Source organism: Macaca fascicularis, chromosome 9, assembly GCF_037993035.2.
Source record: "Macaca fascicularis isolate 582-1 chromosome 9, T2T-MFA8v1.1".
Lineage (NCBI taxonomy): Eukaryota > Metazoa > Chordata > Mammalia > Primates > Cercopithecidae > Macaca > Macaca fascicularis.
The window spans coordinates 48968894-48984047 of NC_088383.1; the positions used below are offsets into that span (position 1 = coordinate 48968894).

At 47.5% G+C, this 15154-nt stretch overlaps 1 protein-coding gene across 7 annotated transcripts in view; it reads right to left on the reverse strand.

The window, feature by feature from the left end:
- Positions 1-14756, reverse strand: part of LOC135965066 (uncharacterized) — a 78828-nt gene extending 64072 nt beyond the window's left edge. For all 7 annotated transcript variants that reach the window (XR_012417229.1, XM_065520546.2, XM_065520545.2 and 4 more), the window contains exon 1: positions 14468-14756. Coding sequence is in view for 1 of the 7 variants with exons in the window: in XM_065520549.2 (XP_065376621.1) it covers positions 14468-14499 (32 nt within the window). In the remaining 6 variants the exon portion in view is untranslated. The remainder of the gene's footprint in view (positions 1-14467) is intronic.
- Positions 14757-15154: the final 398 nt, after the last annotated feature.

The window sequence follows — 15154 nt, forward strand, 5'->3', positions numbered from 1 at the left end:
TCTGTGGCAGGGGATTCTGGAACCAATCCCCTGAAGATACCAAGGGATGACTGTATCACATGATTCTACTTAAATGTGGTATGTAAAGTAGCCAAATTCATTGAGACAGATAGCAGAATGGTGTGTATCAGAGGGTCAGGGAGGAGGGAATGGGGAGTTAGTGTTTCATGGGTACAGGTTCAGTGTGGAAAGATGAAAGAGTTCTGGAGATGGATCGTGGTGATGTTTGGACAATGCTATAAATGTACTTAACATCACAGAACTGCACACTTAAACATGGTTACGATGGCCAGTTTTAGGCTATGTGTTTGTTTATTTATTTATTTTTTTTTTTGAGATGAGTCTCACTCTATCATCCAGGCTGGAGTGCAGGGACATGATCTCGGCTCACTGCAACCTCCACCTCCCAGGTTCAAGCAATTCTCTTTCCTCAGCCTCCTAACTAGCTGGGATTACAAGCACCTGCCACCACACACGGCTATTTTTTGCATTTTTAGTAGAGATGGGGGTTTCACCATCTTGGCCAGGCTGGTCTTGAACTCCTGACCTCTTGATCCACCTGCCTCTGCCTCCCAAAGTGCTGGGATTATAGGCATGAGCCACCACACCCAGTCTATGCTATGTATTTTTAACCACAATTTTTAAAAAGAAGTCAAATAGGCCAGACACAATGGCTCATGTCTGTAATCCCAGCACTTTGGGATGCTGAGGCAGGCGGGATCATTTGAGATCAGGAGTTTGAGACCAGCCTGGCCAACATGATGAAACCCTTGTCTCTACTAAAAATACAAAAATTAGCTGGTCATAGTGGTGGGAGCCTGTAATCCCAGCTAGTTGGGAGGCTGAGGCAGGAGAATCACTTGAACCCAGGAGGCGGAGGTTGCAGTGAGCAGAGATAGTGCCACTGCACTCCAGCCTGGGTGACACAGCAAGACTCCACCTCAAAAAAACAAACAAACAAACAAAAAAAACAGTCAAATATTAAGTCTTGTTACTATATCAAATAATATTTCCATTTGTCAAAGAAGATGAAACGGTCACAGAAAGCCAACATTGTTTGTCCATCACAACTAGGACCACAAACTCCACTTTCACTGACTATGCTAACACACACCAAAAAAATCCAAGGAGCATAATTTTTATACGTTATTGCCAAATACAGGCTGTCTCCAACTTATATGCAAAGTGTGTCCCAAGAGATCACTAAAAACTTGTTGTTATTGTTGTTGTTTGAGGCATATTTTCTGACAGAAGTGGAATTTTTCATGGTGACCTGAATCCTATTCTGACCTTAAGAAGCCCTTGCAGGCCAGGCACAGTGCTCATGCCTGTAATTCCAGCACTTTGGGAGGCCAAGGTGGGTGGATCATGAGGTCAGGAGTTTGAGACCAGTCTGGCCAACATGAAACCCCGTGTCTACTAAAAATACAAAAATTATGCAGGGCGCAGTGGCTTACGCCTATAATCCCAGCACTTTGGGAGGCTGAGGCAGGTGGATCATGAGATCAGGAGTTCAAGGCCAGCCTGGCCAAGATGGTGAAACACCATCTGTACCAAAAATACAAAAATTAGCCAGGTGTGGTGGCGGGCACCTTTAATCCTAGCTACTCGGGAGGCTGAGGCAGGAGAATCGCTTGAACCCGGGAGGCAGAGGTTGCAGTGAGCCGAGATCACACCACTGCACTGCAGCCTGGGCAATAGAGTGAGACTCCATCTCAAAAACAGAATGAAAGAAGCCCTGGCGTCCATGGCAGAGCTGTGATGGTATGTGCAGTCCTGACCTGGCCCTGGAGGAGGAAGGAAGGATTGGAGAGGCAGCCTCCCTTTCCAGAGCCCAGGACAGTTTAGGGCCCAATTTTACAATAGTTGATGTAGGTTGGTTGGCTTGCAGGTCCTTTGCCCCAAAGCCCCAATGCATCATTTCCATCTTGCCTCACTCAGCCCTCAACTCCCCAGTTTGTGGCACTCAACTCTCCAGTGTGCAAACCATGTCAGCCTCCCAGGAATGAAATTACTTCTTCTCCCTTCTGCTTCCCATTCAAATGCTAATTAAGTATTGAGAAAAAGTTATTTCCTAAAAGTCATTTACATAGTAAATAACTGGCAGCCTCTCAACCTGTTTCGACGTATTTATACATCTTCTCAAGTCATTAGCTTCTTTGGGAATAGGCTCTATCCAGAATTCCCATTTCCAAATCTCATTTCACTCATCAATAAGGACACTGAAGTTTGCTTTCTTTTCTTTTTTTTTTTTTTTTTTTTTTTTGAGATGGAGTCTTACTCTGTCACTGAGGCTGGAGTGCAGTAGTGCAGTGGCTGCAAATATCCAAGGAAAGTCAACCTCAGCTGCTGGAGGCAACTACAGCTTGATGACAGTTACTGTATATTCAGTCCCAGTTATGTGCCAGGTACCTCACATATGTCACTGAATCCTTACAACAATCCCACGAGGCAGCAACTCTTATCTCCCTCTGAAACTCAGAGAGATTAAGTAATCTATCCAGAGGCACTGAGCTATGAATGCCTGCACCAGAATGATGTTTTGATTATGTTACATTTCCTCCTCTACCTGGCCTCAGCAAATACACCCTATAAAAGGCTTGCCCTCAAGGTTCAGTGTTAACCAGGAGACAGAATCCCCCATTTCTTTTTTCTTTCTCTCTCTCTCTTTTTTTTTTTTTTTTTTTTTTTTTAAGACAGTCTCACTCTGTCACCCAGGCTGGAGTGCAGTGGCACAGTCTCAGCTTACTGCAACCTCCGCCTCCTGGGTTCAAGTGTTTCTCGTCCCTCAGCCTCCTGAGTAGCTGGGATTACAGACATGCACCACCATGCCAGCTGATTTTTGTGTTTTTAGTGGAGAGAGTGTTTTAACATGTTGGCCAGGCTGGTCTTGAACCCCTGACCTCAGGTGATCCACCCACCTCAGCCTCCCAAAGTCTTTCTACGGTTATAGGTGTGAGTCAGTGCACCTGGTCCCCCATTTCTTTTTCTTTTCTTTCTTTTTGGGGACACGGTCTCTCTCTGTCACCCAGGCTGGAGTGTAGTGGCACCATCATAGCTCACTGCAGCCTCAACCTCCCAGCCTTAAGCGATCCTCCTGCCTCGTCCTCCCAAAGTGCTGGGATGACAAGTGTGAGCCAGTACTCCAGGCTGGAATCTCCCCATTTCTAAGTCCTGCTGAAAGATCTGGAAAAACAGCACGAGACACAGAGAACAGATAGCTGAAGATATAAAATGAAGTTGGTTTGTGGTGGAATGAACTTTACCTTTGGCATGCATTTTGAGGTTGCCTTTTATCTAACTGGAGCCTGAATACTCAATACACTGCATAATAAGCCAAAAAAAAGAAAACAAAAGAGGGAAGGAAGGAAGGAAGGAAGGAAGGAAGGAAGGAAGGAAGGAAGGAGGGAGGGAGGGAGGGAGGGAGGGAGGGAGGGAGGGAGGGAGGAAGAAAGGGAAGGAGGGAGGGAGGGAGGGAGGGAGGGAGGGAGGAAGGAAGGAAGGAAGGAAGGAAGGAAGGAAGGAAGGGAGGGAAATCAAGTGAGTGCTAATCAAAACCTAGCCCAAAGAAAAAGAGATCTCCCTCACCACAGAAAGTCAAAGGGGCATAGCCAACATGAACCGAGATCATGCTGGAATCTTTCCCAGAGTCTATGTGTCCTCCTGGACTAAATAAGCATGGAATTGGCCATCTTGCATCAGGAAAATAATTTAGGTCTGCTGACTTGGGCACCAGGTTTCATGGTGGCTGCCTATAAGCAGATCCTTCATTAATTACAGAAACATAATGGTCAAGCACAGTGGCTCATGCCTGTAATCCCACCACTTTGGGAGGCCAAGGTTGGCAGATCACTTGGTGTCAGGAGTTCAAGACCAGCCCGGGCAACATGTTGAAACACCATCTCTACAAAAAATACTAATTTAATTAGCCAGGCATGGTCACATGCACCTGTAGTCTCACCTACTCAGAAGGCTGAGGCAGGAGAATCGCTTGAACCTGGGAGGTGGAGGTTGCAGTGAGCCGAGATCTCACCACTGTACTCCAGGTTGGGTGACAGAGTGAGACTCCGTCTCAAAAAAAAAAAAAAAAAAAACAGAAACAAATCTCCAGTGGGCAAGTTGACCAGTAATGTGACAACTCTCTGCTGAACCTAAGCCCTCCCAGAGGAGACAGGAGGAGAACCAGGAGGAGAGAAATTGAAGGGGATTTAAGGAGATTTATACGGGGAAAGGAAAGATTAAAGAGATTTACAGAGACCCAGCCAAATAAAGTCTCAACACACATAAAGTCTCAGTCTCCCCTGAGAACACACAAATGTCCACCTGGCACCAGCCAAACATAATTACTGTGCATTCAGTTGCCAAGTTTGAACTAGAAATTTGCACTTGAGACACAATCATCATTAGCTTCTCTGGGAATAGGCTCTATCCAAAACTCCCATTTCCAAATCTCATTTTACTCATCAATAAAGACACTGAAATTTGTTTTCTATATATTTTTTTTTTTTTTTTGAGATGGAGTCTCACTCTGTCATTCAGACTGGAGTGCAGTGGCACGATCTCAGCTCACTGCAATCTCCACCTCCCGTGTTCAAGTGATTCTCTTACCTCAGCCTCCCAAGTAGCTAGGACTACAGGCACATGCCACCATGCCAGGTTAATTTTTGTGTTTTTAGTAGAGATGGGGTTTCACCATGTTGGCCAGGCTAGTCTCGAACTCCTGATCTCAAATGATCAGCCCACTTCAGCCTCCCGAAGTGCTGGGATTACAGGCGTGAGCCATGGCGCCCAGCCTGTTATCTTTTTTCAATCAAGAAAAACTTTTGCCAGGCACGGTGGCTCACACCTGTAAACCCAGCATTTTGGGAGGCCAAGGCGGGTGGATCGCCTGAGCTCAGGAGTTCGAGACCAGCCTGGCCAACATGGTGAAACCCGTCCCTACAAAAATACAATAATTAGCCGGGTGTGGTGATGTGTGCCTGTAGTCTCAGCTACTTGGGAGGCTGAGGCAGGAGAATCGCTTGAACCTGGGAGATGGAGGCTGCAGTGAGCTGAAATCAAGCCACTACACTCCAGCCTGGGTTACAGAGTGAGACTCTGTCTCCAAATAAAAAAAAAAAGAAAAACTTTTAGGCCAGACACGGTGGCTTGCACCTATAATCTCAGCACTTAGGAAGCCTAAGGCAGGCGGGATCGCTTGAGCCCAAGAGTTGGAGACCAGTCTGGGCAACACAGTGTGACCTCACCTCTACAAAAAATAAAAGTAGTCGGACGTGGTGGTATGGACCTGTAGTTGCAGCTACTCAGGAGGCTGAGATGGGAGGATCACTTGAGCCCACGAATTCAAGGCTGCAGTGAGTTATGATCAGACCACTATTCTCCAGTCTGTGTGACAGAGCAAGACCTTGTTTCAAAAAAAAAAAATCTTTTTATTAAAAAAAAGAATAAAACACCCCGTCAAAGAAAAGGAGTAGTAAGAGTTCTTGTGTTTATTATATTTCCCACTGAAAGGGTTTGGGCTTTAAATTCCCAAGTCAAGTTGGACAGTTAGAGGTTAAAGGCCCACCTGTGAAAGTGATCTAGCTCTTTCTATTGATAATTCTAAAGGCAGAAAACAGCACTTTCAGAGAATTAAACAGCTCTTTCCAATGCTAACATTTCCAGCCTATCATAGGTGTTTCCCACTGTGACAGAAGAGAAGGTACCTGAAATTCCCTCCCAGAATTTCACCTTCAAATTCAGAAATCCCTCCCCAGGGGAGCCCAGAAGCCCAAGGCTATGAGCTTGCCTTGTAAACTGTTTCCAGAGCCTTTCAGCACATGGGCAGCCCCACTGTGCAGACAGAGCAGGTGCTCCAAAAATTCTTGGGAAAACAAGAAAAACACCAAATGAACCGTTCTTCCAACCCTAACTCCTTGGAGAATCTCACACCCCACATCCAGTCCACCAGCAATTCCTACCAGCTCCACCTTTAAAACACAAACAGAATCAGGCTGGCCATGGTGGCTCACGCTTGTAATCCCAGCCCTTTAAGAGACTGAGGCGGGCAGATCATGACATCAGGAGATTGAGACCATCCTGGCCAACACAGTAAAACTCCATCTCCACTGTATCGGGAGAACCCACCCCTGATAATTCAACATGGGTCCTTTTCTATTTTTCCTAAGTGTTGGCTGGTCTGAGAAATAAAGGGAAAGAGTACAAAAGAGAGAAATTTTAAAGCTGTGTCCAGGGGAGACATCACATGTCAGCAGGGTCCGTGATGCCCCTGAGCCATAAAACCAGCAAGATTTTACTAGCAATTTTCTAAAGGGAAGGAGTGTATGAATAGGGTGTGGGTCACAGAGATCACACGCTTCAAGTGCAACAAAAGATCACAAGGCAGAAAGTCAGGGTGAGATCACAAGGTCAGGGCGAAACTAGAATCACTAATGAACTTCCATGTCCCTTTGTGTACACACTGTCATTGATAAACACTTTAACAGGGTTTAAGAGCAGAGAACTGGACTGACTAGAATTTGCCAGGCTGGAATTTCCTAATCCTAGCAAGCCTGGGGGTGCTGCAGGAGACTAGGGCGTGTTTCATCCCTATCTACATCTGCATAAAGGCAGACACTTCTAGGGTGGCCATTTTAGAGGCCCCACCCTGGGAATGCATTCTTTTCCCAGGGCTGTTAATTAATATTCCTTACTGGGGAAAGAATTCAGCGATATTTCTCCTACCCGTTTTTGGTAATAAGAGAAATATGGCTCTATCCTGCTCGGCCCACAGACAGCCAAACTTTAAAGTTATCACCCTTGTTCCCTGAAAATCGCTGTTATCCTGTTCATAAGGTGGCCAGATTTCATATTCTTCAAACACACATGCTCTACAAACAATTTGTGTAGTTAACGCAATCATCACAGGGTCCTGAGGCGACATACATCCTCAGCTTACGGAGATGATGGGATTAAGAGATTAAAGTAAAGACAAGCATAGGAAATCACAAGAGTATTGATTGGGAAAGGGATAAATGTCCATGAAATCTTCACAATTTATGTTCAGAGACTTCAGTAAAGACAGGCGTAAGAAATTATGAAAGTATTAATTTGGGGAACTAATAAATGTCCATGAAATCTTCACAATTTATGTTCTTCTGCCATGGCTTCAGCCCATCCCTCCATTTGAGGTCCCTGACTTCCCACAACACATTAAGAATACAAAAACTAGTTGGGTGTGGTGGCACACACCTGTAATCCCAGCTACTTGAGAGGCTGAGGCAGGAGAATCTCCTGAACCTGGGAGGCAGAGATTGCAGTGGGCCAAGATCACACCACTGCACTCCAGCATGGTGACAGAGCAGGACTCCGTCTCAAGAAAAATAAAACACACCCAGAATCCAACCACTTCTCACCACCTCCATGGCTGCTTCCCAATTCTAAACATCATTACCTCTCAGGTGGGTCACTGAAGGAGCCTAACTGGTCTCCCCTCTTCTGCCCTTGAACCCTAACCATCTGTTCCAAACACAGCCCCCCAGGGATCATGAAAAGCACAAATCAGATCAACTTACTCCTCTGCTTAAAACCCTCCAGGTTCCCCATTTCTCTTAGAGTGAAAGCCAAAGTCTTCACTGCAGCCTATCAGGCCCCTGTCAACCTGCCCTCCCAACACCCCTTGCCCTCACTCTCCCCACATCTCTCTATCACCTTAGCTCCCCTTATTCTTCCCCCTTGACTGCATGGCCTCCTGGAAGTTATTGGGCCTCAAAAATGCCAGGCATGGCCAGGCATGATGGCTCACACCTATAATCCCAGCATTTTGGGAAGCTGAGGTGGGAGGATTGCTTGAGCTCAGTTCAAGACCAGCCTGGGCAAAAAGGCAAGATCTCATCTCTACAAAAATAAAAAAAATCAGCCAGGTGTGGTGATACATGACTGCAGTACCAGCGACTCAGGAGACTGAATGGGGAGGATCACTGGAACCCAGGTCAAGGCTGCAGTGAGCTATGATCATGCCACTGCACTCTGGCCTGGTGGCCTGGTGACAGATTGAGACCCTGTCTCAAAAAAAAAAAAAAAAAAAAAAAAAAAATTCCAGGCAGGCTTCTGCATCAGGTACTTGCCCTTGCTGTTGCCTTTGACTAGAAGAGTCTATGTTCAGACAGCCCCAAGATGGCTCTTTCTAGATCTGCATTCAAGCATCACCTCAAGCTGCCATTGCCCCACCCCACACATCCCCTTTGGCTCTAGGTTCCTGCCTAACCTGCAGCTTCTAACGTACTGTTCCTTTCTGTTCTTTGTCCCTTGTATTTTCTGTGGCTCCAGGACAGCAGGCATTCTCATTTCTTCACTGCCGTTGCCTCGGTGCCTAGAATATAGCAGGTGTTCAACTGATATTTTTAAATGTATGAGAGGCTGAATTTTTATCACACTTCAAAACGAGAGGACTGGGGAATCCAAACATCTAAGGAAGACTGTAGTGGGGATACCCTTGGGGAGAAGTCTAGGGGCTTCCCACCTCTCATTTTCTCTCGGCAACATTCTTCCAAATGCTTCTCAGACTGTCAAATTCTGAGTAACTCCAGAAAAACGACTATGAAATCCACCAGCCAAGTATGCAAACCACCTTGAATCTCTGTGCGTCCTCCCCCGCACCACACACACACACACACACACACACGCACACATGCACACACACGTGCACGCACACGCACAGGCACACACGCACACACACACGTATGCGCGCACACACACACACACACGCACACACACACGTACACACAAACATCAAAAAAGGATAGTTGAGTCTGTTTTCCATCTGGACTTTCAGACAAACCAATCATCTGTGTCCTTCATAGTTGTATTGATTGGGCAATTTCAGAATAAGTAGTGTAGTATGAGATAAGTGGGAAAAGACGGTTCAGGCAGGAGAATTGCTTGAGCCCAGGAGTTTGAGGCTGCAGTGAGCTATGATTGCTCCACTGCACTCCAGCCTGGGTGATGGAATAAGGGTCTGCCTCAAAAAAAAAATCCTCCAAACAGAAATGAGCTGTGCCTAGTCACACAAGGAAAGCCCCTAGGGAATAAAAGCAAGTGCCCTCCTTACACAGGGAGCTACGAAATCTTGGGGTTGCAAGGGTACTTGAAAATTATCTCGGCTGATCGCAGCGGCTCACGCCTGTAATCCTAGCACTTTAGGAGGCTGATGCGGGTGGATCACAAGGCCAAGAGATTGATTGAGACCATCCTAGCCAACATGGTGAAACCCCGTCTCTAGTAAAAATACAAAAATTAATGGCACGTGACTGTAGTCCCAGCTACTTGGGAGGCTGAGGCAGGAGAATTGCTTGAACCCGGGAAGCGGAGGTTGCAGTGAGCCGAGATCGTGCCATTGCACTCCAGCCTGCAGATAGAATGAGACTCTATCTCAAAAAAAACCAAACAAATGAAAAAAGACAATTATCTCATCTGCCTGTCCGCCACTCCCCCAACCAGCCTTGATGTTTATAGATGAAGAAACTGAGACAGGGAGAAGGTAATGTAGGTCAATGTCCAAGCAGCCCACAGGCCACAAAAACCCTCAGGGCTGAGCCAGACCTGGAACCCAGTCTCAAATCTTCCACAATGCCTTGTCCAGCCATCTACAGGCAGGAACGACTTCAATTTCAAATGTTCAGTCTATATGAAAAACACCTATTCATACCCCACTGAGATGGAGATACATTTTCTAGGACATGCCACATTCATGTACTCCAGGGGAAATGAAGTTTGTTGGGTGACTCATTCTGTAATGGGCCAAGTACTCAGGCCTTTCTATTCACAAGTATTTCACAGTATGAAAACTGCAGAAGTGACTTCTATGAGTCTGGGGTACTTCCTAGACACCACACGAAAGCTTTCCTCCCATCCATATACTTCTCCTCCAAATAGTACTTTAGGGATTTTTTTTTTTTTTTTTTTTTTTTTTTGCTTCAGAAGTCACTGAAGGATAGCTACAATAGAGATGGCCTGAACAGTCTTGGCAAATACACCAACAGAAATATGTACTCCTCCTAATTTGCCATTATATAACATTTATTTGCTCTCACAGCATGCCAAGGGTCTGAAAACATGTTGATTAATAAACAATAATTAAGTCTCACCACCTTTTTCAGAGATGGTTATGTTCTGGGACTCCCTTTTGTAGGAGGCTGGACTGAAATGCACAGGTTGAAAGCTTTCTACCTGAGACCTGACTCAGAGGTGCATCAGACAACCCAGGCCAAACCACAAAGCTCAGTCCTTTCTCTTGTCCTGCATTTTGCTTCCTCAATCTCATTTTCCACCCACCTGGGCCAACCTTCACTCCCATTTGGCCCCCACTCTCCAGCAAGGTCCCTCTAACCACACACACTAAACATCCTGACCCCTTAGCTTCCAACAGTAAATGCTCAGTTCCATGAGGTGAGATACCTGGATAAGACAGTCGATACCAGATTACAAAGTCTGGCAAAGTGAGTGTTCCTCCAGCCTTTGCAATTCTTTATTTTAAACACATGTGAACACTGTGAGCTAACAGCCCTGCTTCTTGCAAGGCTTTCTTACCTTCGTATCTTAAAGACATATGGTGAAAGTGGGGCAAACAAAGTGATTGCAACTGCAGCATACTTTGGAAATGAATGGCAGTGGTCAATTGTTGATGCCTTTCATTTGTGTTAGATTTCATTCAAAACAAGAGAAGAGTCTAGACTCAAAATCCACACTGAAGGGACCAGAAGTCACCTCCACATTAAGACTTAGGCCAAGGTCACTGGTTGTGGCCCAGGGTACAGCAGGCATCTTGAACTGGGGACCGCTTCTAAAAAGTTCACAGAGGCAAAATGATGGCAATCCAAAAGCTCTGAAATGCTTCCAAATTTTGATAACATTATGCTATCATTATTGCCATCATTATGTTTTCTTACTTATTTATTTATTTACGTATTTTTTGAGACTGAGCCTCGCTCTGTCACCCAGGCTGGAGTGCAGTGGTGCAATCTCAGTTCACTGAAACCTCCTCCTCCCAGGTTCAAGTGATTTTCCTGCCTCAGCCTCCCGAGTGGCTGGAATTATAGTCATGCACCACCACACCCGGCTAATTTTTGTATTGTTAGTAGGGACCAGGTTTCACCATGCTGGCCGGGCTGGTCTCGAACTCCTGACTTCAAGTGATCCACTGGCCTTGGCTTCCGAAGGTGCTGGGATTACAGGTGTGAGCCACCACGCCCGGCCCATTATGTTTTCCTTTTATTATTATTATACTTTATGTTCTAGGGTACATGTGCACAACATGCAGGTTTGTTACATATGTATACATGTGCCATGTTGGTGTGCTGCACCCATTAACTTGTCATTTACATTAGGTATATCTCCTAATACTATCCCTCCCGGTGTGTGATGATAACCTTCCTGTGTCCAACTGATCTCATTGTTCAGTTCCCACCTATGAGTGAGAACATGTGGTGTTTGGTTTTCTGTTCTTGTGATAGTTTGCTGAGAATGATGGTTTCCAGCTGCATCCATGTCCCTACAAAGGACACAAACTCATCCTTTTTCAAGGCTGCATAGTATTCCATGGTGTATATGTGCCACATTTTCTTAATCCAGTCTGTCACTGATGGACATCTGGGTTGATTCCAAGTCTTTGCTATTGTGAATAGTGCCGCAATAAACATACGTGTGCATGTGTCTTCATAGCAGCATCATTTATAATCCTTTGGGTATATACCCAGTAATGGGATGGCTGCGCAAATGGTATTTCTAGTTTTAGATCCTTGAGGAATTGCCACACTGTTTTCCACAATGGTTGAACTAGTTTACAGTCCCACCAACAGTGTAAAAGTGTTCCTATTTCTCCACATCCTCTCCAGCACCTGTTGTTTCCTGACTTTTTAATGATTGCCATTCTAACTGGTGTGAGATGGTATCTCATTGTGGTTTTGATTTGCATTTCTCTGATGGCAAGTAATGATGAGCATTTTTTCATGTGTCTGTTGGCTGCATAAATGTCTTCTTTTAAGAAGTGTCTGTTCATATCCTTTGCCTACTTTTTGATGGGGTTGTTTTTTTTCTTTACATTAATATTGAAGTTAGTTTTCCAAATACTAAAGTTAAGTCAAATTATTTACTAAGTATTTGCCGTTACAAAATCTACAAAGTATGTCAACCCTGTATGAATAATCAAAAGTTGCTCTGCCTATCTGTGAATATCAGCTCTGCCACTTAATAGCTTGCTAAGGTTTGGCAGCTCACATATCTCTGCCTCCTTAGTTTTCTCATCAGCAATTTGGGTATAATGGTAAATACCTACCTCATAAGGTTACTCTGAGATTTAAATCAGTTAATACACATAATGCATGTAGAATAACACCTGGTCCTGGGGATACATTTCAGAATACCACCTATGATTACCATGATTATTATGTTGAGTAAAAACAACTTGATCGTCGCAATGTTTCTCTTTCACTCTTCTAGGTCCTCTGCCAGCACTACAGTGGGAAGTTCCTTTGCAAAGAATTCCATCCCAGGCAGAAGGTAATGCTTTGGGACCCTAAGAGAGACCCATTCCCAAAGCTCACAGGGAACATGGCTGGAGTCCAAGAGACTGTTCTGCCAGAGGGAAAATCCCCATTTTTCCCCAAGGTGGAAACCACATGCAGTCATCTCCAAACACCGTGCTCCAGCAGGAGCCACAGCTCCCCAAGCCTCAGCAGCCCCGCCACTGCAGAGGTGCAGCTGCAGGAGTCAGTTAGGGTACAGTGTATCAGTAACCCAGAAGCTTCAGGCAGGAAGCCAGTGTGGGATCTCAGGTGGGAACAAGCCATAGACAAAGGCACTCACACCAGGTGGGTCCCCACGCTCTCCCTTCCCCTCATCAGTGGCCACAGCGCAGGTCCTGCATGACAGGCAAAGGCCATGCTTTCTTGTTTCTCAGTAACTTGAGCATCTCAGAATCACAACCCCAAACCCGAATAAACCTCAGTGGCAATTTTCAAAAGTTTTGACCCAAACTAACCCCTTACCTGGCTGCACTGAGAGGCAACCCCAAACCCCTCTTTATTAAAAAGCTACCCCTTTTTCTGTTTTCATTCCAACAAAGACAGCAAATAGGTGTCCTCCCTGAAAGGCAGCAGCCATAGCAGGGAGACCCCACTTTAGTCCTCAGTGTGCGCCTTCCCAGGAATCGAGAGGCAGGGCTGAGAACACCACCTTCATAACTTCTCTCGGGGGACCCCCTGCAGATCTGCATGAGGCGTGAGGGTAATTACGGGGAAATGACTGAACAGCAGCAGACCCTGAGCCTGGACATGAAAACAACCTGGGTAATGTGGTGCTGGAAAAACAGACCAAGCACAGAAACAAGCACACAGAAAAAAGGAAGGAAAGAAAGAGCACCCAACAACGCACTGATTAATCCCATGAAATACCTCCTCTTTTTTTCCCAGCCTAATCAACACCTCCATGAACCCCTGCAAAATGTGTATTTCAGACTGCTCACCTGTGCGTGAATACACATACACTGACAGATACTAATGCACAACAAATACTGGTCGTATGAGGGAAGAAAATAACGAACTTCAGATCATTCGGCAGGTCCTGATTCTCTTTCACTATGAGCCTCCCCACCTATTCTGAGCCTCTCCAAAACAAAGCAAACAAGACCCAACTCCTGGGCAGAAAGGGAACAGCAGCCAAGCTGAGCAGCACATCCTTGGAGAATTCCTGTAATTGACTTCGGATTATTTCTGCTCTCTTGAGACTCAGCCATCAGCATGGGACTCAATGCAGCCCGGGAGAGAGCCGCCGGCTCAGTGACGCACCCAGACCCTCCCTTGGAGACGCGCTCCCTGGCGCCTGCTGCGGAACCCCCGTGAAATGCACAGACCCTCCTGTGAAGCTCTGCCCACGTGTGACCGTGAGCACTGCGAAGCCCTCCCCTTCCATCCTACCGTGGCCACCCAAAGTCTTGCCTACATCTCGTACATGCAGATGTCAATTCCGTAGGAATACATGATGTAAGCACACAAACGGGAATGACTAGAGGCTGATCTTCTCTTGACCAAGTCTCCCCAACGCGGTGAGCCCAGGCACAGGACGAGTAAACCCACACAGCCGGTAAACAGCCATCCCCAACATGCTCAGCCCACAGCCACACTTGGGGAAAAGGGAGCGGAGAGGGCTGCGGTGTCAAGGGAAGTGGGAAGTCGCCCGCCCTTGTGGGCTGCTCCCTGACAGCCCGGCGCTGCCCCCTCCCCCTCCCAGGAACGGCGCCCACCCGGGGGTCGCAGGCCCACGTGTTGGGCGCGCCCAGGGAACTCCGTAGCGCCGAGAATGGGACACTGAGGACGCGGCAACGTGCCGGGTTCCTGCCGCGATGGTGGTGGCAGCAGCGGCGGCGGCAGCCTGAGCCGCTCCTGCAGCCCCCGCTGCCGCCACATCCACCCTCGCCTCCCGGGTCGCCACTTACGTTCCGAGGGTCTCCTTGAACTCCAAGGTCATCTTGATGTCTTCAGCCTGCTTTTTCTAGGAGGAGCTGCTCTCACCATTCTCCCGGGCCGTGGCCGACTAACACCGCGCGGAGGGGCGGCCTGGGGTGCACTGCGGAGGGGGAGCCGCCTCGGGCTGCGGCGCAGCTTCCTCCTCTTCAGTTTCCTCTTGGGCTCTCGCCGCCGCCACCGTGGTCTCTCCCAGGCTCTTATTTCTGCTGTTCTCGGGGACAGACTTCCTGCCGGCGCCTGCCAGCCTCACTTTCTACTACTTTCTTGCCTCCCTCCCGCTCCCTCCCTGCCGCCCGCTGCGCTCCCTCCAGCTCGCTCCTCCTCTTCTTCCTCCCCATCCCACGGGCTCCCCGCCCTCCCCTTGCGCCGGCATCTCCCCGCCTCCCACGTGCAGCCTTCGGGGATGTCCAGCTCCCCTCCCAGGAGCGCCGGGCCGCTGCCGTCACCTCCCCTGGAGCCCCGGAGAGGGCAGGTGCGAGCCCTGGGCAGGTGCAGGGCGCCAAGAGGCCCAGCCCCTCAGAGAGCTGAAAGCAGAGCCAAGTCTGGGGGCACCAGGGCTTTCCTGTCTCCGGCTGGAGCGGGCTACCCTGCTTGGCGTGGAAGCTCCGGGCGGGCGGGGGTGCGTGACGGCAGGATGCAGGGCACCCAGGGCGGGG